Consider the following 27,798-nt stretch of genomic DNA (forward strand, 5'->3'; position numbering starts at 1 on the left):
TGTTTCTGGTTCAGTTCTGGTTCAGTTCTGAGTGTGAGGCAGTGAGAGTGAAGGTGATTATCTCATAATCCAGTTAAGGTTTTAAAGATCACGTGAAGAAGAGGAGCCTGCTTTCATCCTTCCATGGTTCCACCTCAGAGACACAACAGGTCTGAGGGACTGTCCACAAGAGGACAGGGCCCCGCAGGAGGACGGCTAATCTCTCAGCAGACGTGGTCAACCATCTTCCTCACTGGAAGGAAAAAACTGAGCTTCTACCTGCTGGTGAGGTTAGCTCTGAACAACTGAGTCTGTCCATCTGTCCCTCTATCAGTCTGTCCCTCTGTCTGTCCCTCTATCAGTCTGTCCCTCTGTCTGTCTGTTTTAGAAGGCAGGTTTATTTCTGTGATGAATTAAACATTAAAATAGAGAAAAATAACAGAATCCAAACCTGATAAAGCAGGAAGTGAAATCAAACAGTTGGACCAATAATAGATTAACTCCATCAGTTAGATGCAGATCTAGACTGACAGGTTTAGAACTTTCAGCTCTTTTCCAGTATGTTCCAGATCATTAGAGCCTAGATGCTGCTTCTCCATGTTGGTCCAGATCATTGGAGCCTAGATGCTGCTTCTCCATGTTGGTCCAGATCATTGGAGCCTAGATGCTGCTTCTCCATGTTGGTCCAGATCATTGGAGCCTAGATGCTGCTTCTCCATGTTGGTCCAGATCATTGGAGCCTAGATGCTGCTTCTCCATGTTGGTCCAGATCATTGGAGCCTAGATGCTGCTTCTCCGTGTTGGTCCAGATCATTGGAGCCTAGATGCTGCTTCTCCATGTTGGTCCAGATCATTAGAGCCTAGATGCTGCTTCTCCATGTTGGTCCAGATCATTGGAGCCTAGATGCTGCTTCTCCATGTTGGTCCAGATCATTGGAGCCTAGATGCTGCTTCTCCATGTTGGTCCAGATCATTGGAGCCTAGATGCTGCTTCTCCATGTTGGTCCAGATCATTGGAGCCTAGATGCTGCTTCTCCATGTTGGTCCAGATCATTGCAGCCTAGATGCTGCTTCTCCATGTTGGTCCAGATCATTAGAGCCTAGATGCTGCTTCTCCATGTTGGTCCAGATCATTAGAGCCTAGATGCTGCTTCTCCATGTTGGTCCAGATCATTGGAGCCTAGATGCTGCTTCTCCATGTTGGTCCAGATCATTGGAGCCTAGATGCTGCTTCTCCATGTTGGTCCAGATCATTGGAGCCTAGATGCTGCTTCTCCATGTTGGTCCAGATCATTGGAGCCTAGATGCTGCTTCTCCATGTTGGTCCAGATCATTGGAGCCTAGATGCTGCTTCTCCATGTTGGTCCAGATCATTGGAGCCTAGATGCTGCTTCTCCATGTTGGTCCAGATCATTGGAGCCTAGATGCTGCTTCTCCGTGTTGGTCCAGATCATTGGAGCCTAGATGCTGCTTCTCCATGTTGGTCCAGATCATTAGAGCCTAGATGCTGCTTCTCCATGTTGGTCCAGATCATTGGAGCCTAGATGCTGCTTCTCCATGTTGGTCCAGATCATTGGAGCCTAGATGCTGCTTCTCCATGTTGGTCCAGATCATTGGAGCCTAGATGCTGCTTCTCCATGTTGGTCCAGATCATTGGAGCCTAGATGCTGCTTCTCCATGTTGGTCCAGATCATTGCAGCCTAGATGCTGCTTCTCCATGTTGGTCCAGATCATTAGAGCCTAGATGCTGCTTCTCCATGTTGGTCCAGATCATTAGAGCCTAGATGCTGCTTCTCCATGTTGGTCCAGATCATTGGAGCCTAGATGCTGCTTCTCCATGTTGGTCCAGATCATTGCAGCCTAGATGCTGCTTCTCCATGTTGGTCCAGATCATTGGAGCCTAGATGCTGCTTCTCCATGTTGGTCCAGATCATTGGAGCCTAGATGCTGCTTCTCCATGTTGGTCCAGATCATTGGAGCCTAGATGCTGCTTCTCCATGTTGGTCCAGATCATTGGAGCCTAGATGCTGCTTCTCCATGTTGGTCCAGATCATTGGAGCCTAGATGCTGCTTCTCCATGTTGGTCCAGATCATTGGAGCCTAGATGCTGCTTCTCCATGTTGGTCCAGATCATTGCAGCCTAGATGCTGCTTCTCCATGTTGGTCCAGATCATTGGAGCCTAGATGCTGCTTCTCCATGTTGGTCCAGATCATTAGAGCCTAGATGCTGCTTCTCATGTTGGTCCAGATCATTGGAGCCTAGATGCTGCTTCTCCATGTTGGTCCAGATCATTGGAGCCTAGATGCTGCTTCTCCATGTTGGTCCAGATCATTGGAGCCTAGATGCTGCTTCTCCATGTTGGTCCAGATCATTGGAGCCTAGATGCTGCTTCTCCATGTTGGTCCAGATCATTGGAGCCTAGATGCTGCTTCTCCATGTTGGTCCAGATCATTGAAGCCTAGATGCTGCTTCTCCATGTTGGTCCAGATCATTGGAGCCTAGATGCTGCTTCTCCGTGTTGGTCCAGATCATTGGAGCCTAGATGCTGCTTCTCCATGTTGGTCCAGATCATTAGAGCCTAGATGCTGCTTCTCCATGTTGGTCCAGATCATTGGAGCCTAGATGCTGCTTCTCCATGTTGGTCCAGATCATTGAAGCCTAGATGCTGCTTCTCCATGTTGGTCCAGATCATTGGAGCCTAGATGCTGCTTCTCCATGTTGGTCCAGATCATTGGAGCCTAGATGCTGCTTCTCCATGTTGGTCCAGATCATTGAAGCCTAGATGCTGCTTCTCCATGTTGGTCCAGATCATTGGAGCCTAGATGCTGCTTCTCCATGTTGGTCCAGATCATTGGAGCCTAGATGCTGCTTCTCCATGTTGGTCCAGATCATTGGAGCCTAGATGCTGCTTCTCCATGTTGGTCCAGATCATTGGAGCCTAGATGCTGCTTCTCCATGTTGGTCCAGATCATTGGAGCCTAGATGCTGCTTCTCCATGTTGGTCCAGATCATTAGAGCCTAGATGCTGCTTCTCCATGTTGGTCCAGATCATTGGAGCCTAGATGCTGCTTCTCCATGTTGGTCCAGATCATTGAAGCCTAGATGCTGCTTCTCCATGTTGGTCCAGATCATTGGAGCCTAGATGCTGCTTCTCCATGTTGGTCCAGATCATTAGAGCCTAGATGCTGCTTCTCCATGTTGGTCCAGATCATTGGAGCCTAGATGCTGCTTCTCCATGTTGGTCCAGATCATTGGAGCCTAGATGCTGCTTCTCCATGTTGGTCCAGATCATTGGAGCCTAGATGCTGCTTCTCCATGTTGGTCCAGATCATTGGAGCCTAGATGCTGCTTCTCCATGTTGGTCCAGATCATTGGAGCCTAGATGCTGCTTCTCCATGTTGGTCCAGATCATTGAAGCCTAGATGCTGCTTCTCCATGTTGGTCCAGATCATTGGAGCCTAGATGCTGCTTCTCCATGTTGGTCCAGATCATTGGAGCCTAGATGCTGCTTCTCCATGTTGGTCCAGATCATTGAAGCCTAGATGCTGCTTCTCCATGTTGGTCCAGATCATTGGAGCCTAGATGCTGCTTCTCCATGTTGGTCCAGATCATTGAAGCCTAGATGCTGCTTCTCCATGTTGGTCCAGATCATTGAAGCCTAGATGCTGCTTCTCCATGTTGGTCCAGATCATTGGAGCCTAGATGCTGCTTCTCCATGTTGGTCCAGATCATTAGAGCCTAGATGCTGCTTCTCATGTTGGTCCAGATCATTGGAGCCTAGATGCTGCTTCTCCATGTTGGTCCAGATCATTGGAGCCTAGATGCTGCTTCTCCATGTTGGTCCAGATCATTGAAGCCTAGATGCTGCTTCTCCATGTTGGTCCAGATCATTGAAGCCTAGATGCTGCTTCTCCATGTTGGTCCAGATCATTGGAGCCTAGATGCTGCTTCTCCATGTTGGTCCAGATCATTAGAGCCTAGATGCTGCTTCTCATGTTGGTCCAGATCATTGGAGCCTAGATGCTGCTTCTCCATGTTGGTCCAGATCATTGGAGCCTAGATGCTGCTTCTCCATGTTGGTCCAGATCATTAGAGCCTAGATGCTGCTTCTCATGTTGGTCCAGATCATTGGAGCCTAGATGCTGCTTCTCCATGTTGGTCCAGATCATTGGAGCCTAGATGCTGCTTCTCCATGTTGGTCCAGATCATTGAAGCCTAGATGCTGCTTCTCCATGTTGGTCCAGATCATTGGAGCCTAGATGCTGCTTCTCCATGTTGGTCCAGATCATTGGAGCCTAGATGCTGCTTCTCCATGTTGGTCCAGATCATTGGAGCCTAGATGCTGCTTCTCCATGTTGGTCCAGATCATTGGAGCCTAGATGCTGCTTCTCAATGTTGGTCCAGATCATTGGAGCCTAGATGCTGCTTCTCCATGTTGGTCCAGATCATTGGAGCCTAGATGCTGCTTCTCCATGTTGGTCCAGATCATTGAAGCCTAGATGCTGCTTCTCCATGTTGGTCCAGATCATTGAAGCCTAGATGCTGCTTCTCAATGTTGGTCCAGATCATTGGAGCCTAGATGCTGCTTCTCCATGTTGGTCCAGATCATTGGAGCCTAGATGCTGCTTCTCCATGTTGGTCCAGATCATTGGAGCCTTAGATGCTGCTTCTCCATGTTGGTCCAGATCATTGGAGCCTAGATGCTGCTTCTCCATGTTGGTCCAGATCATTGGAGCCTAGATGCTGCTTCTCCATGTTGGTCCAGATCATTGAAGCCTAGATGCTGCTTCTCAATGTTGGTCCAGATCATTGGAGCCTAGATGCTGCTTCTCCATGTTGGTCCAGATCATTGAAGCCTAGATGCTGCTTCTCCATGTTGGTCCAGATCATTGGAGCCTAGATGCTGCTTCTCCGTGTTGGTCCAGATCATTGGAGCCTAGATGCTGCTTCTCCATGTTGGTCCAGATCATTGGAGCCTAGATGCTGCTTCTCCATGTTGGTCCAGATCATTGGAGCCTAGATGCTGCTTCTCAATGTTGGTCCAGATCATTGGAGCCTAGATGCTGCTTCTCCATGTTGGTCCAGATCATTAGAGCCTAGATGCTGCTTCTCCATGTTGGTCCAGATCATTGGAGCCTAGATGCTGCTTCTCCATGTTGGTCCAGATCATTGGAGCCTAGATGCTGCTTCTCCATGTTGGTCCAGATCATTGGAGCCTAGATGCTGCTTCTCCATGTTGGTCCAGATCATTGGAGCCTAGATGCTGCTTCTCCATGTTGGTCCAGATCATTGGAGCCTAGATGCTGCTTCTCCATGTTGGTCCAGATCATTGCAGCCTAGATGCTGCTTCTCCATGTTGGTCCAGATCATTAGAGCCTAGATGCTGCTTCTCCATGTTGGTCCAGATCATTAGAGCCTAGATGCTGCTTCTCCATGTTGGTCCAGATCATTAGAGCCTAGATGCTGCTTCTCATGTTGGTCCAGATCATTGGAGCCTAGATGCTGCTTCTCCATGTTGGTCCAGATCATTGGAGCCTAGATGCTGCTTCTCATGTTGGTCCAGATCATTGGAGCCTAGATGCTGCTTCTCCATGTTGGTCCAGATCATTAGAGCCTAGATGCTGCTTCTCATGTTGGTCCAGATCATTGGAGCCTAGATGCTGCTTCTCCATGTTGGTCCAGATCATTGGAGCCTAGATGCTGCTTCTCCATGTTGGTCCAGATCATTGGAGCCTAGATGCTGCTTCTCATGTTGGTCCAGATCATTGGAGCCTAGATGCTGCTTCTCCATGTTGGTCCAGATCATTGGAGCCTAGATGCTGCTTCTCATGTTGGTCCAGATCATTGGAGCCTAGATGCTGCTTCTCCATGTTGGTCCAGATCATTGGAGCCTAGATGCTGCTTCTCCATGTTGGTCCAGATCATTGGAGCCTAGATGCTGCTTCTCCATGTTGGTCCAGATCATTGAAGCCTAGATGCTGCTTCTCCATGTTGGTCCAGATCATTGGAGCCTAGATGCTGCTTCTCCGTGTTGGTCCAGATCATTGGAGCCTAGATGCTGCTTCTCCATGTTGGTCCAGATCATTAGAGCCTAGATGCTGCTTCTCCATGTTGGTCCAGATCATTGGAGCCTAGATGCTGCTTCTCCATGTTGGTCCAGATCATTGAAGCCTAGATGCTGCTTCTCCATGTTGGTCCAGATCATTGGAGCCTAGATGCTGCTTCTCCATGTTGGTCCAGATCATTAGAGCCTAGATGCTGCTTCTCCATGTTGGTCCAGATCATTGGAGCCTAGATGCTGCTTCTCCATGTTGGTCCAGATCATTGGAGCCTAGATGCTGCTTCTCCATGTTGGTCCAGATCATTGGAGCCTAGATGCTGCTTCTCCATGTTGGTCCAGATCATTGGAGCCTAGATGCTGCTTCTCCATGTTGGTCCAGATCATTGGAGCCTAGATGCTGCTTCTCCATGTTGGTCCAGATCATTGAAGCCTAGATGCTGCTTCTCCATGTTGGTCCAGATCATTGGAGCCTAGATGCTGCTTCTCCATGTTGGTCCAGATCATTGGAGCCTAGATGCTGCTTCTCCATGTTGGTCCAGATCATTGGAGCCTAGATGCTGCTTCTCCATGTTGGTCCAGATCATTGGAGCCTAGATGCTGCTTCTCCATGTTGGTCCAGATCATTGAAGCCTAGATGCTGCTTCTCCATGTTGGTCCAGATCATTGGAGCCTAGATGCTGCTTCTCCATGTTGGTCCAGATCATTGGAGCCTAGATGCTGCTTCTCCATGTTGGTCCAGATCATTAGAGCCTAGATGCTGCTTCTCATGTTGGTCCAGATCATTGGAGCCTAGATGCTGCTTCTCCATGTTGGTCCAGATCATTGGAGCCTAGATGCTGCTTCTCCATGTTGGTCCAGATCATTGAAGCCTAGATGCTGCTTCTCCATGTTGGTCCAGATCATTGGAGCCTAGATGCTGCTTCTCCATGTTGGTCCAGATCATTGGAGCCTAGATGCTGCTTCTCCATGTTGGTCCAGATCATTGAGCCTAGATGCTGCTTCTCATGTTGGTCCAGATCATTGGAGCCTAGATGCTGCTTCTCCATGTTGGTCCAGATCATTGGAGCCTAGATGCTGCTTCTCCATGTTGGTCCAGATCATTGGAGCCTAGATGCTGCTTCTCCATGTTGGTCCAGATCATTGGAGCCTAGATGCTGCTTCTCCATGTTGGTCCAGATCATTAGAGCCTAGATGCTGCTTCTCCATGTTGGTCCAGATCATTGGAGCCTAGATGCTGCTTCTCCATGTTGGTCCAGATCATTGAAGCCTAGATGCTGCTTCTCCATGTTGGTCCAGATCATTGGAGCCTAGATGCTGCTTCTCCATGTTGGTCCAGATCATTGGAGCCTAGATGCTGCTTCTCCATGTTGGTCCAGATCATTGGAGCCTAGATGCTGCTTCTCCATGTTGGTCCAGATCATTGGAGCCTAGATGCTGCTTCTCAATGTTGGTCCAGATCATTGGAGCCTAGATGCTGCTTCTCCATGTTGGTCCAGATCATTGGAGCCTAGATGCTGCTTCTCCATGTTGGTCCAGATCATTGAAGCCTAGATGCTGCTTCTCCATGTTGGTCCAGATCATTGAAGCCTAGATGCTGCTTCTCCATGTTGGTCCAGATCATTGGAGCCTAGATGCTGCTTCTCCATGTTGGTCCAGATCATTGGAGCCTAGATGCTGCTTCTCCATGTTGGTCCAGATCATTGGAGCCTAGATGCTGCTTCTCCATGTTGGTCCAGATCATTGAAGCCTAGATGCTGCTTCTCAATGTTGGTCCAGATCATTGGAGCCTAGATGCTGCTTCTCCATGTTGGTCCAGATCATTGAAGCCTAGATGCTGCTTCTCCATGTTGGTCCAGATCATTGGAGCCTAGATGCTGCTTCTCCATGTTGGTCCAGATCATTGAAGCCTAGATGCTGCTTCTCCATGTTGGTCCAGATCATTGGAGCCTAGATGCTGCTTCTCAATGTTGGTCCAGATCATTGGAGCCTAGATGCTGCTTCTCCATGTTGGTCCAGATCATTGGAGCCTAGATGCTGCTTCTCCATGTTGGTCCAGATCATTGAAGCCTAGATGCTGCTTCTCCATGTTGGTCCAGATCATTGAAGCCTAGATGCTGCTTCTCAATGTTGGTCCAGATCATTGGAGCCTAGATGCTGCTTCTCCATGTTGGTCCAGATCATTGGAGCCTAGATGCTGCTTCTCCATGTTGGTCCAGATCATTGGAGCCTAGATGCTGCTTCTCATGTTGGTCCAGATCATTGGAGCCTAGATGCTGCTTCTCCATGTTGGTCCAGATCATTGAAGCCTAGATGCTGCTTCTCCATGTTGGTCCAGATCATTGGAGCCTAGATGCTGCTTCTCCATGTTGGTCCAGATCATTGAAGCCTAGATGCTGCTTCTCCATGTTGGTCCAGATCATTGGAGCCTAGATGCTGCTTCTCCATGTTGGTCCAGATCATTGGAGCCTAGATGCTGCTTCTCCATGTTGGTCCAGATCATTGGAGCCTAGATGCTGCTTCTCAATGTTGGTCCAGATCATTGGAGCCTAGATGCTGCTTCTCCATGTTGGTCCAGATCATTGGAGCCTAGATGCTGCTTCTCATGTTGGTCCAGATCATTGGAGCCTAGATGCTGCTTCTCCATGTTGGTCCAGATCATTGGAGCCTAGATGCTGCTTCTCCATGTTGGTCCAGATCATTGGAGCCTAGATGCTGCTTCTCCATGTTGGTCCAGATCATTGGAGCCTAGATGCTGCTTCTCCATGTTGGTCCAGATCATTGGAGCCTAGATGCTGCTTCTCCATGTTGGTCCAGATCATTGGAGCCTAGATGCTGCTTCTCCATGTTGGTCCAGATCATTGGAGCCTAGATGCTGCTTCTCCATGTTGGTCCAGATCATTGGAGCCTAGATGCTGCTTCTCCATGTTGGTCCAGATCATTGGAGCCTAGATGCTGCTTCTCCATGTTGGTCCAGATCATTGGAGCCTAGATGCTGCTTCTCCGTGTTGGTCCAGATCATTGGAGCCTAGATGCTGCTTCTCCATGTTGGTCCAGATCATTGGAGCCTAGATGCTGCTTCTCCATGTTGGTCCAGATCATTGGAGCCTAGATGCTGCTTCTCCATGTTGGTCCAGATCATTGGAGCCTAGATGCTGCTTCTCCATGTTGGTCCAGATCATTGGAGCCTAGATGCTGCTTCTCCATGTTGGTCCAGATCATTAGAGCCTAGATGCTGCTTCTCCATGTTCTGCTCTTTAACCTCCTTCCTCTCTGCTGTTCTAGCTCCGCCCACCTGTGGATGCCCATGGAGCAGCTGGTCAAACACTTGTCCAGGTGTCGGCATCTGGGCTGGATGGAGGTGATTGGTGAGTTCACTTCCTGTTTGCTCTGCTGCACGCCGGCGTCACACTGGACCCCCGCTGAGAGAACCGAGAGAACTGATGGAGCGTTCCTAAGGTGGAACATCAGCTGATGGAGCGTTCCACCTCTGATGGAGCGTTCCTAAGGTGGAACATCAGCTGATGGAGCGTTCCTAAGGTGGAACATCAGCTGATGGAGCGTTCCACCTCTGATGGAGCGTTCCTAAGGTGGAACATCAGCTGATGGAGCGTTGCTAAGGTGGAACATCAGCTGATGGAGCGTTCCACCTCTGATGGAGCGTTCCTAAGGTGGAACATCAGCTGATGGAGCGTTCCATCTCTGATGTAGCGTTCCTAAGGTGGAACATCAGCTGATGGAGCGTTCCATCTCTGATGGAGCGTTCCTAAGATGGAACATCAGCTGATGGAGCGTTCCACCTCTGATGGAGCGTTCCTAAGGTGGAACATCAGCTGATGGAGCGTTCCTAAGGTGGAACATCAGCTGATGGAGCGTTCCACCTCTGATGGAGCGTTCCTAAGGTGGAACATCAGCTGATGGAGCGTTCCTAAGGTGGAACATCAGCTGATGGAGCGTTCCACCTCTGATGGAGCGTTCCTAAGGTGGAACATCAGCTGATGGAGCGTTGCTAAGGTGGAACATCAGCTGATGGAGCGTTCCACCTCTGATGGAGCATTCCTAAGGTGGAACATCAGCTGATGGGGCGTTCCTAAGGTGAAACATCAGCTGATGGAGCGTTCCTAAGGTGGAACATCAGCTGATGGAGCGTTCCTAAGGTGGAACATCAGCTGATGGTGCGTTCCATCTCCATGGGCTGATGTTCCACCTTAGGAACGCTCCATCGGAGGTCCTCGAAGGTTCCTCGGTGGAACGGAGCATATGGTTAGAGCGGGTTCCTCAGGCAGGGTTCTAGAGATGTTTTTCTAACGTCAGTTTTTCCTCCCTGGAGAATCTGTTCATGTTCTCACCTGAGTTCTGAGGATGACGATGTTATGATGATGTCACAGAGCTGAAGAGCGCCTCCATCCATTGGCTGTCCTGTGGGCAGAAGGCGGAGCCTGATGTTTGGACCAGGATGTTCTGCATCCTGTCAGACTCTCAGCTTCTGATGCTGGATGACTTGGAGGTCAGCAAACACTAATCTTTAACCAGTTTAAACCGGTGTTAACCAGTCTAAACAGATAAACAGTCTTAGTTAGCCTTAACAAGTTAAACTGACCATAACCTGTCTAAACCAGTTTTAGCCAGTTCCTCTTTGGGTTTTTCTTTTGGTGTTTTGCCAGTATGGCTCTGGGAAGGGGAGTGGTCTCCTAGTGGTCAGGGCATAGAGCTGGGAATCCTGAGGGACTAGTCCAAGTCCCACTCCCACAGAATGCCACTCTCGGTCCCTGAGCAAGACCCTTATCCTCACACTGCTCCCTGGGCGCCCACTGCTCCCCAAGGGGAGGGGTTAAATAATAATCAATTATTATTAATTGGTGTCCCAGCCGTTCCCACATTCATCTGGTCATCTGATAGCCATGGCTGCCAGGAAACCCAGACAGTCCATGGGTTGCAAGAACATTAGAGATTGAACTAACAGATTCTGCAGAGTGGGAGAATAGAGATAGAATGATGAAAAAGGGGTCCCTATGTCCTCCAGCAGTCTAAGCCTATAGCAGCAGAACTATAGAGATAGAATGAAGCAGAATATCAGCAGCAAATTACTGATCATTAACAGTCTGCTTCTCTTTCTTCAGGTTCATCCTCTGCTGCTCACAGAGAGGGCGGAGACCTGCACCATCTGGTTGCTAAGATACACTCTACATGTGACCCCAGCAGCTCCTGGCTCCGCCCAGAAAGGTAAGGAAGACCAGCACAAGCAGACGAAGAAAGTCAGTAGCTGATGGACATGCGATAAGACTGATGGAGGGACAGATGATAGATGGACAGGTGTTGGACAGTCGGATGCTGGAGACCCGCTCTAATGACGGTAAGGCAGTTCTGGTTCTGTCTGCAGAATGATCAGGGATCAGATCTGCGCCTTAAGCTTGTCAACATGTCCCACAAATTAATCTGGTAATCTGGGCTGAGGCTGGTTACCGTGGCAACATGGAGGATGGATGATGAAGAAGGAGGATCTGTCAGGAAGGTGAGGGTCCCAGCAGGTCAGAAACCGAGCGGGACATCAAACCCATTCTGCCCGGACAGACGGCCTGACTGGGTCTAGGTCCCTGGGCTGCCGGGGCCGGGACCAAGAACCCTGGATTAGTTTAGGAGGCAGGGAGGGTTCTATGGACCGGTACCCAACCCAAGGTTACCGGCTAGCTAATGATAACAGCTGCTAATGCAAGATACCAGGTGGAACTACTGCCACGCCCCCAGCCAATCAGGGCTTTCACCTGATCCTCCTCTCCTGATCCTCCCCTCCTGATCCTCCTCTCCTGATCCTCCTCTCCTGATCCTCCTCACCTGATCCTCCTCTCCTGATCCTCCTCACCTGATCCTCCTCACCTGATCCTCCTCTCCTGATCCTCCTCTCCTGCTCCTCCTCACCTGATCCTCCTCTCCTGATCCTCCTCACCTGATCCTCCTCACCTGATCCTCCTCTCCTGATCCTCCTCACCTGATCCTCCTCTCCTGATCCTCCTCTCCTGCTCCTCCTCACCTGATCCTCCTCTCCTGATCCTCCTCACCTGATCCTCCTCTCCTGATCCTCCTCTCCTGATCCTCCTCACCTGATCCTCCTCACCTGATCCTCCTCTCCTGATCCTCCTCTCCTGCTCCTCCTCTCCTGATCCTCCTCTCCTGATCCTCCTCTCCTGCTCCTCCTCTCCTGATCCTCCTCACCTGATCCTCCTCTCCTGATCCTCCTCTCCTGATCCTCCTCTCCTGCTCCTCCTCTCCTGATCCTCCTCACCTGATCCTCCTCTCCTGATCCTCCTCACCTGATCCTCCTCTCCTGATCCTCCTCTCCTGATCCTCCTCACCTGATCCTCCTCTCCTGATCCTCCTCTCCTGCTCCTCCTCACCTGATCCTCCTCACCTGATCCTCCTCACCTGATCCTCCTCTCCTGATCCTCCTCACCTGATCCTCCTCACCTGATCCTCCTCTCCTGATCCTCCTCTCCTGCTCCTCCTCACCTGATCCTCCTCTCCTGATCCTCCTCACCTGATCCTCCTCTCCTGATCCTCCTCTCCTGATCCTCCTCACCTGATCCTCCTCTCCTGATCCTCCTCTCCTGATCCTCCTCACCTGATCCTCCTCACCTGATCCTCCTCTCCTGATCCTCCTCTCCTGATCCTCCTCACCTGATCCTCCTCACCTGATCCTCCTCTCCTGCTCCTCCTCTCCTGATCCTCCTCTCCTGATCCTCCTCTCCTGATCCTCCTCTCCTGATCCTCCTCACCTGATCCTCCTCACCTGATCCTCCTCTCCTGATCCTCCTCACCTGATCCTCCTCACCTGATCCTCCTCTCCTGCTCCTCCTCTCCTGATCCTCCTCTCCTGATCCTCCTCACCTGATCCTCCTCTCCTGATCCTCCTCTCCTGCTCCTCCTCTCCTGATCCTCCTCTCCTGCTCCTCCTCACCTGATCCTCCTCACCTGATCCTCCTCTCCTGATCCTCCTCTCCTGCTCCTCCTCTCCTGCTCTGTGGCTGAGACAAGGCACTTTTTTTATTCCAAAAGAAAAACATGTCTTATTACGAAAGAAGAAGCCCAGTTTAACTTTTCATTTCTTAACAAGTTTATCAATAACAGGTTTGAAGGTGAGGGAGTCATGGATTCCAGTTCCAGGGTTTTTATATTCATGTTCCACCTCAGTGAGCTTCCGCTCCACAGTGGACACTACTGGAAGGGTTGGAGGCACCTTCCTATCATTTGAAAACAACTTTAACTTTGTTTTCTCAGGATTAAAGGAATAGTACACCCAAAACATGATTAGCCTTCATTTTCTACTCACCCCCATGCTGAACAACACTCTGGAGTACTTTTTTGATATCTCAAATGCATCTGGAGATCTGGGAGGCTTCTTGCTGTCTGCTGACATTCAAATAATGGAGGTCTATGGCGCCCGAGACAGAAAGGTCCAAAAAAGTCCACAAAAAACGTGTCAATATTCCTCCATACTGCTCGTCCAATGTATTCCAAGTGTCCTGAGTGGGTAGCGTCCAGAATTTACTTGAAACGAAGTCATTTAGAATGTTTTTAGAGCATAAACAGTAGTGTATAGGATTTCCTGAAGATGATCTAGTTTGTTCGATCCATGCAAGGCAGGATTTCTGCTTCTGCACAACGTTCAGCATCAAGCTATGAATGATGGATAAATATGAAGCTTAGATGTTTGCCCACTGAAACATTCTCTTACTGAACGCTGCCAAACTGTTCGTTAATATCTACAATACAGACCATAAGTCTGGACAAACCTTATTCAAAGTTTCCTTTATTTTCATGACTATAAAAATGATAGATTCCCACTGAAGGCATCAGAACTATGAATGAACATGTGGAATTATATATATTATATATAATAATATATATACTGAACAGAAAAATGTGAAACAACTGAGAATATGTCTTCTATTCTAGATTCTTCAAAGTAGCCTCCTTTAGATTCGCTCACTCTTTCATTCTCTTGATGAGCTTCCAGAGGCCCTCACCTGAAATGGTTTCACTTCACAGGCGTCCCCTGTCAGCTTTAATAAGTGGGATTTCCTGCCTTATAAACGGGTTGGAACCATCAGGTGTGTTGAGCAGCAGTCAGGTGGGTTCACAGCTGATGGTCCTACTGAATAGACTGTTAGGATTTGGAATATGGCAAGAAAGCAGCAGCAAAGTAAAGAAAACTGAGCGGCCATCTTTAAGAAATGAAGGTCAGTCAGTCTGAAAGTGTTCCCAAGTGCAGTCAGTAAAACCATCTGGCTCTGGAAGCTCATCAAGAGAATGCCAAGATGTGATACCTGGATCCAGGTTAGGGAGGGAGCTTCAGTCTGAATCCTCACTTCATTATGGGATGGAAACACGCATGGTTGATGCTGATCAAATTAGGACTACAGTTTTCAGAAAGAGAACTACAAAAACCAAAGTTCCCCACATCTGTTGAACGTCTGAAGCTCCTGTTTTTAAAGTCCAAGCACCTAAAGGTGAAACTATCAGCATGAGCATCAACAGGGAAAATAATGTTGAATTCTGTGATGTGGCTGTGTCTATACGGCCTGTTAGCAATGCATTCTGGGAAACCATAAAGCTCCTAGACGCTGATTCAGTAGAAGTCAATTAGAAATACTTTATTAACACCAAAAGGAAATTAAATGTTGCATAAACTTAGAGGGTTTTTCATTTTTCCATGAGTTTCTGTAGATGTTGATGCTGATGGCAGGAAGGATCTCCTGTAGAGGTCTGTCTGGATCAGCTCCTGACTGAAGAGCCTCTATTGATGTTTAACATTCTGATGAAGAGGATGCTCACTGCTGTCCATCATCTTCTTCATCTCCAGAGGTTCTAGAGGAGTTCCTAGAACAGAGAACCTTCTTTATCAGCTCAGTCATTAGCTCTGATGATGATGTTGATGATGATGATGGAGGCAGAGATCAGACTGATAGATCTGCAGCCTCTGAAGGACCTCAGCTTCCTCTAGAAGTCCAGTCTGCTCTGTCCCTTCTTGCAGACGGCTTCAGGTGTGTCTCCAGTCCAGGTTGTTGTCCAGGTGAACACCAAGGGATTCCTCCTCCTCCTCCTCTTCTTCTCCCAGGATGTTAACAGGATTCAACTTGTTCCTGTTTCTTCTGAAATCTCCAATCATCTCCTTGTTTTGTTGACCTTCAGAATCAGATGATTGTTTCCACACCATGCCACAAAGCGCTTCACCAGCTCTCTGTCCTCAGCTTCTGCTCCATCTTTGATGCTCCCAATGACTGCAGAGTCATCCCAGGATTCCTGCTTATGACAGGATTCTGTCTGGTCCTGGAAGTCGGAGGTGAACAAGGAATGGAGAGAGTACCGTCCCCTGTGGAGCTCCTGAGCTGCTGGATCAGTCAGCTGAGCCTTCCGTCTAGCAACCTGTGGTCTGTCTGTCAGGTAGTCTATGATCCAGGTGGTTGTTGATGCCTCCACCTGAGTCTGCTGGAGTTTCTCTCTAAGTCAGTCAGGCTGAATCTGGAGAAATCAAAGACCATGATCCTCACAGTGCTGCCTGCCTTGGCTAAATGACAGTGTGTTTGTTGAAGCAGGTGGATGATGACATCATCAACTCCATCTCCAGGGTGATAAGCAAACTGCAGGTGATCCTGATAGCTGCTGATTAGCTTGCTGAGATGAACCAGCAGAAGTCTCTCTAGGACCTTTGTGATGTGGTTGTCAGGGCAACAGGTCTACAGTCACTGAGGACTGCTGGCTGAGTCTTCTTTGTGGCGGCCTAGTGGTCTAGTGGCCAAGTGGTTAGGGCATAGGGCTTTGAATCCTGAGGTTGTGAGTTCGATTAGTTTCGTTGCTCTGTACTTGTTACAGTGGAATGACAATAAAGTTGAATTCTATTCTATTCTTTTCTTTGGTCCTGGAACAAGGCAGGAGGTCTATAGTCACTGAGGACTGCTGGTTGAGTCTTTTTTGATCCTGGAACAAGGCAGGAGGTCTATAGTCACTGAGGACTGCTGGTTGAGTCTTCTTTGATCCTGGAACAAGGCAGGAGGTCTATAGTCACTGAGGACTGCTGGCTGAGTCTTCTTTGTGGCGGCCTAGTGGTCTAGTGGCCAAGTGGTTAGGGCATAGGGCTTTGAATCCTGAGGTTGTGAGTTCGATTAGTTTCGTTGCTCTGTACTTGTTACAGTGGAATGACAATAAAGTTGAATTCTATTCTATTCTTTTCTTTGGTCCTGGAACAAGGCAGGAGGTCTATAGTCACTGAGGACTGCTGGTTGAGTCTTCTTTGGTCCTGGAACAAGGCAGGAGGTCTATAGTCACTGAGGACTGCTGGTTGAGTCTTCTTTGATCCTGGAACAAGGCAGGAGGTCTATAGTCACTGAGGACTGCTGGTTGAGTCTTCTTTGGTCCTGGAACAAGGCAGGAGGTCTATAGTCACTGAGGACTGCTGGTTGAGTCTTTTTTGATCCTGGAACAAGGCAGGAGGTCTATAGTCACTGAGGACTGCTGGTTGAGTCTTCTTTGGTCCTGGAACAAGGCAGGAGGTCTATAGTCACTGAGGACCGCTGGCTGAGTCTTCTTTGATCCTGGAACAAGGCAGGAGGTCTATAGTCACTGAGGACCACTGGTTGAGTCTTTTTTGATCCTGGAACAAGGCAGGAGGTCTATAGTCACTGAGGACCGCTGGTTGAGTCTTTTTTGATCCTGGAACAAGGCAGGAGGTCTATAGTCACTGAGGACTGCTGGTTGAGTCTTCTTTGGTCCTGGAACAAGGCAGGAGGTCTATAGTCACTGAGGACTGCTGGCTGAGTCTTCTTTGATCCTGGAACAAGGCAGGAGGTCTATAGTCACTGAGGACTGCTGGTTGAGTCTGTTTTGATCCTGGAACAAGGCAGGAGGTCTATAGTCACTGAGGACCGCTGGCTGAGTCTTCTTTGATCCTGGAACAAGGCAGGAGGTCTATAGTCACTGAGGACTGCTGGTTGAGTCTGTTTTGATCCTGGAACAAGGCAGGAGGTCTATAGTCACTGAGGACCGCTGGCTGAGTCTTCTTTGATCCTGGAACAAGGCAGGAGGTCTATAGTCACTGAGGACTGCTGGTTGAGTCTGTTTTGATCCTGGAACAAGGCAGGAGGTCTATAGTCACTGAGGACTGCTGGCTGAGTCTTCTTTGATCCTGGAACAAGGCAGGAGGTCTATAGTCACTGAGGACTGCTGGTTGAGTCTTTTTTGATCCTGGAACAAGGCAGGAGGTCTATAGTCACTGAGGACTGCTGGTTGAGTCTTTTTTGATCCTGGAACAAGGCAGGAGGTCTATAGTCACTGAGGACTGCTGGTTGAGTCTTTTTTGATCCTGGAACAAGGCAGGAGGTCTATAGTCACTGAGGACTGCTGGCTGAGTCTTCTTTGATCCTGGAACAAGGCAGGAGGTCTATAGTCACTGAGGACTGCTGGTTGAGTCTGTTTTGATCCTGGAACAAGGCAGGAGGTCTATAGTCACTGAGGACCGCTGGCTGAGTCTTCTTTGATCCTGGAACAAGGCAGGAGGTCTATAGTCACTGAGGACTGCTGGTTGAGTCTGTTTTGATCCTGGAACAAGGCAGGAGGTCTATAGTCACTGAGGACCGCTGGCTGAGTCTTCTTTGGTCCTGGAACAAGGCAGGAGGTCTATAGTCACTGAGGACCGCTGGCTGAGTCTTCTTTGATCCTGGAACAAGGCAGGAGGTCTATAGTCACTGAGGACTGCTGGCTGAGTCTTCTTTGATCCTGGAACAAGGCAGGAGGTCTATAGTCACTGAGGACTGCTGGTTGAGTCTGTTTTGATCCTGGAACAAGGCAGGAGGTCTATAGTCACTGAGGACCGCTGGCTGAGTCTTCTTTGATCCTGGAACAAGGCAGGAGGTCTATAGTCACTGAGGACTGCTGGTTGAGTCTGTTTTGATCCTGGAACAAGGCAGGAGGTCTATAGTCACTGAGGACCGCTGGCTGAGTCTTCTTTGATCCTGGAACAAGGCAGGAGGTCTATAGTCACTGAGGACTGCTGGTTGAGTCTTTTTTGATCCTGGAACAAGGCAGGAGGTCTATAGTCACTGAGGACTGCTGGCTGAGTCTTCTTTGGTCCTGGAACAAGGCAGGAGGTCTATAGTCACTGAGGACTGCTGGCTGAGTCTTCTTTGGTCCTGGAACAAGGCAGGAGGTCTATAGTCACTGAGGACCGCTGGCTGAGTCTTCTTTGGTCCTGGAACAAGGCAGGAGGTCTATAGTCACTGAGGACCGCTGGCTGAGTCTTCTTTGATCCTGGAACAAGGCAGGAGGTCTATAGTCACTGAGGACTGCTGGCTGAGTCTTCTTTGATCCTGGAACAAGGCAGGAGGTCTATAGTCACTGAGGACTGCTGGTTGAGTCTGTTTTGATCCTGGAACAAGGCAGGAGGTCTATAGTCACTGAGGACCGCTGGCTGAGTCTTCTTTGATCCTGGAACAAGGCAGGAGGTCTATAGTCACTGAGGACTGCTGGTTGAGTCTGTTTTGATCCTGGAACAAGGCAGGAGGTCTATAGTCACTGAGGACCGCTGGCTGAGTCTTCTTTGATCCTGGAACAAGGCAGGAGGTCTATAGTCACTGAGGACTGCTGGTTGAGTCTTTTTTGATCCTGGAACAAGGCAGGAGGTCTATAGTCACTGAGGACTGCTGGTTGAGTCTTTTTTGATCCTGGAACAAGGCAGGAGGTCTATAGTCACTGAGGACTGCTGGCTGAGTCTTCTTTGGTCCTGGAACAAGGCAGGAGGTCTATAGTCACTGAGGACTGCTGGCTGAGTCTTCTTTGGTCCTGGAACAAGGCAGGAGGTCTTCCACATCCCTGGAACTGTCTCCAGGGTCAGACTAAGGGGGAGGAGGTGCTGTAGAATCCCACAGAGCTGCTCTGCTCAGGCCTTCAGGACTCTGACACCATCAGACCTCCTGACTGATTACCATCCAGTCTCTCCTGTTGCCTCTTTACTGACTTCTAGAGACAGACAGGTGGTAGGTGGAGGGAGCAGCACCACCTGCTGGTCTGGCTGATAATAGAAGCAGGAGAGTGAATGTCAGAGGAGGGCAGGATGTCCATGTGACTGGGCACGAAAGAAAGATGGTGAACTGAACCTGTTGAAGAATGTGGGCAACAGCACAAGGTGGAATCTAAACAGAACACTGCTGAACTCTGGGTAAATAACATGGAAACCAGCGGCTAACAGTTCAATATCCTGTTGGTAGTACAGGGTGGAGTGAGGCCACCGGCCACCATGTTGGTACTCCCTAGTTGGACCAGTTTGAATGTAAACAATTTGTGCGCTACAGCATCGAAAGACCATGATGTTCTCATATTCAGGGGACCTGTGTGTGTTAATGGAGGATAATAATACACAATAATAATAATAATAATAATAATAATAATAATATACATGTAATATACATGGATTTATTACACTGTTTTTACATCACCTTACAGGCATTTTTATGACACGACTGTGAGAGTGGGGAGCACCAAGACGGTGGCAGTTGACCTATCAGCAATCACGTGAATTAATAGAGATCAGTGACTCAAACTTTCTGCCGCATTTCTAGAAGATGAAGGTCTATGATGGGGGTTCCCCTCTTCCTCCCTCCATCCTCATTGGTTGGTCTGAATATTGCTGGGAGGAATAGGATGGATGGAAACTAAACTGATCGTTTACTGGATTAAACTCTCCTCCATCAGGTCAGCTGATGATGTTTCTTCCAGGTGAGGTTGTCTGTGATATCCACCTCCAGGAATGGTTCATTAGGTTTGATTTTTTTCATTATTTCTCCTGGAGATTCATTCTTTTACCAGTAAATGTTTGTATTTTGAGGAGAAGTTGTAAATTTATTCCAGAAGTGGAATCACTGTTTCATGTGCTGGATACAGACAGTTCTGTGGTTGAGAGAAGAGCAGCTGTGGTTAAAGAACAAAGCTCCTGGTAGGGTACCGACCCGCTGAACAACCCGATCCCTCTTCCAGATCTCTGGGTTCTGATCCAGGTTCTGGCTGCTGGGCAGCAGGTTCTGTTCTGGGCCAGCAGGGGGCAGTCTGGCTGCAGAGGCAGATCAGGAACCAACCAATCAAATGACTTCATGGAAAAACACTCCCTCTGTGAACATGCCTGTTGTCAGGGAGACCCATGACAATCCCAGTTGCCATAACAACCGTTGTGAGCCTGTTTAGGACTACAATCATTCCCATGATGCTCTCTGTTTCTCACAGACGTGGCAGAGAAGAGAATACGGAGACAGAGCATGCCCAGTGGCTCCATGGTGGACAGACCCCCAACCCGGGTGACGGTGAGCAAACTGACACACAGGCTGTAGTTTCCATGGTAACGGGAGGTGAGCTGCTGAGTGCTTCAACTCAGCATAGAAGCCCTTCAGGCCATGACACCTGCTTCACCCACTGACCCCTGCTTCATCCACTGACCCCTGCTTCACGCCCCCGACACCTGCTTCACTTCTGACCCCTGCTTCACCCACTGACACCTGCTTCACGCCCTGACCCCTGCTTCACGCCCTGACACCTGCTTCACCCACTGACCCCTGCTTCACGCCCTGACCCCTGCTTCACGCCCTGACACCTGCTTCACTTCTGACCCCTGCTTCACCCACTGACACCTGCTTCACGCCCCCGACACCTGCTTCACCCACTGACCCCTGCTTCACGCCCTGACACCTGCTTCACGCCCTGACACCTGCTTCACTTCTGACCCCTGCTTCACCCACTGACCCCTGCTTCACGCCCCCGACACCTGCTTCACTTCTGACCCCTGCTTCACCCACTGACACCTGCTTCACTTCTGACCCCTGCTTCACCCACTGACACCTGCTTCACGCCCTGACCCCTGCTTCACCCACTGACACCTGCTTCACCCACTGACCCCTGCTTCACGCCCTGACACCTGCTTCACCCACTGACCCCTGCTTCACGCCCCCGACACCTGCTTCACTTCTGACCCCTGCTTCACCCACTGCCACCTGCTTCAGGCCCTGACCCCTGCTTCACCCACTGACACCTGCTTCACGCCCTGACCCCTGCTTCACGCCCTGACACCTGCTTCACGCCCTGACCCCTGCTTCACGCCCTGACACCTGCTTCACTTCTGACCCCTGCTTCACCCACTGACACCTGCTTCACGCCCTGAAACCTGCTTCACGCCCTGACCCCTGCTTCACGCCCTGACACCTGCTTCACGCCCTGACACCTGCTTCACTTCTGACCCCTGCTTCACCCACTGACACCTGCTTCACGCCCCCGACACCTGCTTCACCCACTGACCCCTGCTTCACGCCCTGACACCTGCTTCACGCCCTGACACCTGCTTCACTTCTGACCCCTGCTTCACCCACTGACCCCTGCTTCACGCCCCCGACACCTGCTTCACTTCTGACCCCTGCTTCACCCACTGACACCTGCTTCACTTCTGACCCCTGCTTCACCCACTGACACCTGCTTCACGCCCTGACCCCTGCTTCACCCACTGACACCTGCTTCACCCACTGACCCCTGCTTCACGCCCTGACACCTGCTTCACCCACTGACCCCTGCTTCACGCCCCCGACACCTGCTTCACTTCTGACCCCTGCTTCACCCACTGCCACCTGCTTCAGGCCCTGACCCCTGCTTCACCCACTGCCACCTGCTTCACGCCCTGACCCCTGCTTCACGCCCTGACACCTGCTTCACGCCCTGACCCCTGCTTCACCCACTGCCACCTGCTTCACGCCCTGACACCTGCTTCACCCACTGACACCTGCTTCACGCCCTGACCCCTGCTTCACGCCCTGACACCTGCTTCACGCCCTGACCCCTGCTTCACGCCCTGACACCTGCTTCACGCCCTGACCCCTGCTTCACGCCCTGACACCTGCTTCACTTCTGACCCCTGCTTCACCCACTGACACCTGCTTCACCCACTGACACCTGCTTCACTTCTGACCCCTGCTTCACCCACTGACACCTGCTTCACGCCCTGACCCCTGCTTCACGCCCTGACACCTGCTTCACGCCCTGACCCCTGCTTCACGCCCTGACACCTGCTTCACTTCTGACCCCTGCTTCACCCACTGACACCTGCTTCACCCCCTGACACCTGCTTCACGCCCTGACCCCTGCTTCACGCCCTGACACCTGCTTCACCCACTGACACCTGCTTCACGCCCTGACCCCTGCTTCACCCACTGACACCTGCTTCACGCCCTGACCCCTGCTTCACGCCCTGACACCTGCTTCACGCCCTGACCCCTGCTTCACGCCCTGACACCTGCTTCACTTCTGACCCCTGCTTCACGCCCTGACACCTGCTTCACTTCTGACCCCTGCTTCACGCCCTGACACCTGCTTCACGCCCTGACCCCTGCTTCACGCCCTGACCCCTGCTTCACCCACTGACACCTGCTTCACTTCTGACCCCTGCTTCACTTCTGACCCCTGCTTCACCCACTGACACCTGCTTCACGCCCCCGACACCTGCTTCACTTCTGACCCCTGCTTCACCCACTGCCACCTGCTTCAGGCCCTGACCCCTGCTTCACGCCCTGACACCTGCTTCACTTCTGACCCCTGCTTCACCCACTGACACCTGCTTCACGCCCTGACCCCTGCTTCACGCCCTGACACCTGCTTTACTTCTGACCCCTGCTTCACCCACTGCCACCTGCTTCACGCCCCCGACACCTGCTTCACTTCTGACCCCTGCTTCACCCACTGCCACCTGCTTCACGCCCCCGACACCTGCTTCACTTGTGACCCCTGCTTCACCCACTGCCACCTGCTTCAGGCCCTGACACCTGCTTCACCCCCTGACCCCTGCTTCACCCCCTGACCCCTGCTTCACCCACTGACACCTGCTTCACGCCCTGACACCTGCTTCACGTCCTGACACCTGCTTCATGTCCAGACACCTGCTTCACCCACTGACACCTGCTTCACTCACTGACACCTGCTTCACCCACTGACACCTGCTTCACCCACTGACACCTGCTTCACCCCCTGACCCCTGCTTCACCCACTGACACCTGCTTCACCCCCTGACACCTGCTTCATGTCCTGACACCTGCTTCATGTCCAGACACCTGCTTCACCCACTGACACCTGCTTCACCCACTGACACCTGCTTCATGTCCTGACACCTGCTTCATGTCCAGACACCTGCTTCACCCACTGACACCTGCTTCATGTCCAGACACCTGCTTCACCCCCTGACCCCTGCTTCACCCACTGACACCTGCTTCAGGCCCTGACACCTGCTTCACCCCCTGACCCCTGCTTCACCCACTGACACCTGCTTCAGGCCCTGACACCTGCTTCACCCCCTGACCCCTGCTTCACCCCCTGACCCCTGCTTCACCCACTGACACCTGCTTCAGGCCCTGACACCTGCTTCACCCCCTGACACCTGCTTCACCCACTGACACCTGCTTCACGCCCTGACACCTGCTTCACGTCCTGACACCTGCTTCATGTCCTGACACCTGCTTCATGTCCAGACACCTGCTTCACCCACTGACACCTGCTTCACCCACTGACACCTGCTTCACCCACTGACACCTGCTTCATGTCCTGACACCTGCTTCATGTCCTGACACCTGCTTCATGTCCTGACACCTGCTTCATGTCCAGACACCTGCTTCACCCACTGACACCTGCTTCATGTCCAGACACCTGCTTCACCCCCTGACCCCTGCTTCACCCACTGACACCTGCTTCATGTCCAGACACCTGCTTCACCCACTGACACCTGCTTCACCCACTGACACCTGCTTCACCCCCTGACCCCTGCTTCACCCACTGACACCTGCTTCTCGTCCTGACCCCTGCTTCACCCACTGACACCTGCTTCACGCCCTGACACCTGCTTCACGTCCTGACACCTGCTTCACTTCTGACCCCTGCTTCACCCACTGCCACCTGCTTCAGGCCCTGACCCCTGCTTCACCCACTGACACCTGCTTCACGCCCTGACCCCTGCTTCACGCCCTGACCCCTGCTTCACGCCCTGACACCTGCTTCACGCCCTGACCCCTGCTTCACCCACTGACACCTGCTTCACCCACTGACACCTGCTTCACTTCTGACCCCTGCTTCACCCACTGCCACCTGCTTCACGCCCCCGACACCTGCTTCACTTCTGACCCCTGCTTCACCCACTGCCACCTGCTTCAGGCCCTGACCCCTGCTTCACCCACTGCCACCTGCTTCACGCCCCCGACAGGCCCTGACCCCTGCTTCACCCACTGACACCTGCTTCACGCCCTGACCCCTGCTTCACGCCCTGACACCTGCTTCACGCCCTGACCCCTGCTTCACTTGTGACCCCTGCTTCAGGCCCTGACACCTGCTTCACCCCCTGACCCCTGCTTCACCCCCTGACCCCTGCTTCACCCCCTGACACCTGCTTCACCCCCTGACCCCTGCTTCACCCACTGACCCCTGCTTCACGTCCTGACACCTGCTTCATGTCCAGACACCTGCTTCACCCACTGACACCTGCTTCACCCCCTGACCCCTGCTTCACCCCCTGACCCCTGCTTCACCCACTGACACCTGCTTCACGTCCTGACACCTGCTTCACGTCCTGACACCTGCTTCATGTCCAGACACCTGCTTCATGTCCAGACACCTGCTTCACCCCCTGACCCCTGCTTCACCCACTGACACCTGCTTCACGTCCTGACACCTGCTTCACGTCCTGACACCTGCTTCATGTCCAGACACCTGCTTCACCCCCTGACCCCTGCTTCACCCACTGACACCTGCTTCATGTCCAGACACCTGCTTCATGTCCTGACACCTGCTTCACCCACTGACACCTGCTTCACCCACTGACCCCTGCTTCACCCACTGACACCTGCTTCATGTCCTGACACCTGCTTCACGCCCTGACACCTGCTTCACGCCCTGACACCTGCTTCACGCCCAGACACCTGCTTCACGCCCAGACACCTGCTTCACCCACTGACACCTGCTTCACCCACTGACACCTGCTTCACCCACTGACACCTGCTTCACCCACTGACACCTGCTTCATGTCCTGACACCTGCTTCACGTCCTGACACCTGCTTCATGTCCTGACACCTGCTTCATGTCCTGACACCTGCTTCACCCACTGACACCTGCTTCACCCACTGACACCTGCTTCATGTCCTGACACCTGCTTCACGCCCTGACACCTGCTTCACGCCCAGACACCTGCTTCACCCACTGACACCTGCTTCACCCACTGACACCTGCTTCATGTCCTGACACCTGCTTCATGTCCTGACACCTGCTTCATGTCCTGACACCTGCTTCACGTCCAGACACCTGCTTCACCCCCTGACACCTGCTTCACCCACTGACACCTGCTTCACCCCCTGACCCCTGCTTCACCCACTGACACCTGCTTCACCCACTGACACCTGCTTCACCCACTGACACCTGCTTCACGCCCTGACACCTGCTTCACCCAATGACACCTGCTTCACCCACTGACACCTGCTTCACGCCCTGACACCTGCTTCATGTCCTGACACCTGCTTCACCCACTGACACCTGCTTCACCCCCTGACACCTGCTTCACCCCCTGACACCTGCTTCACCCACTGACACCTGCTTCACCCCCTGACACCTGCTTCACCCACTGACACCTGCTTCACCCCCTGACACCTGCTTCACCCACTGACACCTGCTTCATGTCCTGACACCTGCTTCACCCCCTGACACCTGCTTCACCCACTGACACCTGCTTCATGTCCTGACACCTGCTTCACCCACTGACACCTGCTTCACCCCCTGACACCTGCTTCACCCACTGACACCTGCTTCATGTCCTGACACCTGCTTCACCCACTGACACCTGCTTCACCCCCTGACACCTGCTTCACCCACTGACACCTGCTTCACCCCCTGACACCTGCTTCACCCACTGACACCTGCTTCACCCCCTGACACCTGCTTCACCCACTGACACCTGCTTCATGTCCTGACACCTGCTTCATGTCCTGACACCTGCTTCACCCCCTGACCCCTGCTTCACCCCCTGACCCCTGCTTCACCCCCTGACCCCTGCTTCACCCCCTGACCCCTGCTTCACCCACTGACACCTGCTTCACCCACTGACACCTGCTTCACCCACTGACACCTGCTTCACGCCCTGACACCTGCTTCACCCAATGACACCTGCTTCACCCACTGACACCTGCTTCATGTCCTGACACCTGCTTCACGCCCTGACACCTGCTTCACCCCCTGACCCCTGCTTCACGCCCTGACACCTGCTTCACCCACTGACACCTGCTTCATGTCCTGACACCTGCTTCACCCACTGACACCTGCTTCACCCCCTGACACCTGCTTCACCCACTGACACCTGCTTCACCCCCTGACACCTGCTTCACCCACTGACACCTGCTTCACCCCCTGACACCTGCTTCACCCCCTGACACCTGCTTCACCCCCTGACACCTGCTTCACCCCCTGACACCTGCTTCACCCACTGACACCTGCTTCACCCACTGACACCTGCTTCATGTCCTGACACCTGCTTCACCCCCTGACACCTGCTTCACCCCCTGACACCTGCTTCACCCACTGACACCTGCTTCATGTCCTGACACCTGGTTCACGCCCTGACACCTGCTTCATGTCCTGACACCTGGTTCACGCCCTGACACCTGCTTCATGTCCTGACACCTGCTTCACCCACTGACACCTGCTTCACCCCCTGACACCTGCTTCACCCCCTGACACCTGCTTCACCCACTGACACCTGCTTCATGTCCTGACACCTGCTTCACCCACTGACACCTGCTTCACCCCCTGACACCTGCTTCACCCACTGACACCTGCTTCATGTCCTGACACCTGCTTCACCCCCTGACACCTGCTTCACCCACTGACACCTGCTTCATGTCCTGACACCTGCTTCACCCACTGACACCTGCTTCACCCCCTGACACCTGCTTCACCCCCTGACACCTGCTTCACCCACTGACACCTGCTTCATGCCCTGACACCTGCTTCATGTCCTGACACCTGCTTCACGGCCTGACACCTGCTTCACCCACTGACACCTGCTTCATGTCCTGACACCTGGTTCACGCCCTGACACCTGCTTCATGTCCTGACACCTGCTTCACCCACTGACACCTGCTTCACCCCCTGACACCTGCTTCACCCCCTGACACCTGCTTCACCCACTGACACCTGCTTCATGTCCTGACACCTGCTTCACGCCCTGACACCTGCTTCACCCCCTGACACCTGCTTCACGCCCTGACACCTGCTTCATGTCCTGACACCTGCTTCACCCACTGACACCTGCTTCACCCCCTGACACCTGCTTCACCCACTGACACCTGCTTCACCCACTGACACCTGCTTCATGTCCTGATACCTGCTTCACCCCCTGACACCTGCTTCACGCCCTGACACCTGCTTCACCCACTGACACCTGCTTCACGCCCTGACACCTGCTTCACGCCCTGACACCTGCTTCACGGCCTGACACCTGCTTCACGGCCTGACACCTGCTTCACCCACTGACACCTGCTGTCTTCTCTGCTCCAGGGATTCCTATCCCACAGGCTCAAGCAGTCTCTGCGCCGCACTCGCTCTCAGCCCAAACTTTCGCGTCACATCAGCCTGAAGTCCGACTCCACCAAAGCTGCAGACAGCAGGTAACCTGACTGACCGAGGCCTGATCACACCGGGGCAGACAAAGCAAGCACAGAG

General features: G+C 52.0%; 1 protein-coding gene across 3 annotated transcripts; it reads left to right on the forward strand.

Annotated features, from left to right (window-relative positions):
• Positions 1-27,798, forward strand: si:dkeyp-72a4.1 (uncharacterized protein LOC100148058 homolog). 3 transcript variants are annotated; one of them, XM_038279157.1, is made up of 6 exons: positions 1-269; positions 9,324-9,406; positions 10,427-10,545; positions 11,159-11,261; positions 20,301-20,377; positions 27,634-27,798. In XM_038279157.1, the coding sequence occupies exons 1-6, from the start codon at positions 124-126 to the stop codon at positions 27,745-27,747; spliced, it is 642 nt and encodes a 213-aa protein (XP_038135085.1). In that variant the 5' UTR covers positions 1-123; the 3' UTR covers positions 27,748-27,798. The 3 variants fall into 3 exon arrangements, with proteins under 3 accessions (XP_038135085.1, XP_038135086.1, XP_038135087.1); XM_038279159.1 differs by having other exon boundaries at positions 155-264; positions 27,634-27,794; XM_038279158.1 differs by lacking the exon at positions 10,427-10,545.

This window comes from Cyprinodon tularosa, unplaced genomic scaffold (assembly GCF_016077235.1).
Source record: "Cyprinodon tularosa strain WSP-4 unplaced genomic scaffold, ASM1607723v1 ctg1485, whole genome shotgun sequence".
NCBI lineage: Eukaryota > Metazoa > Chordata > Actinopteri > Cyprinodontiformes > Cyprinodontidae > Cyprinodon > Cyprinodon tularosa.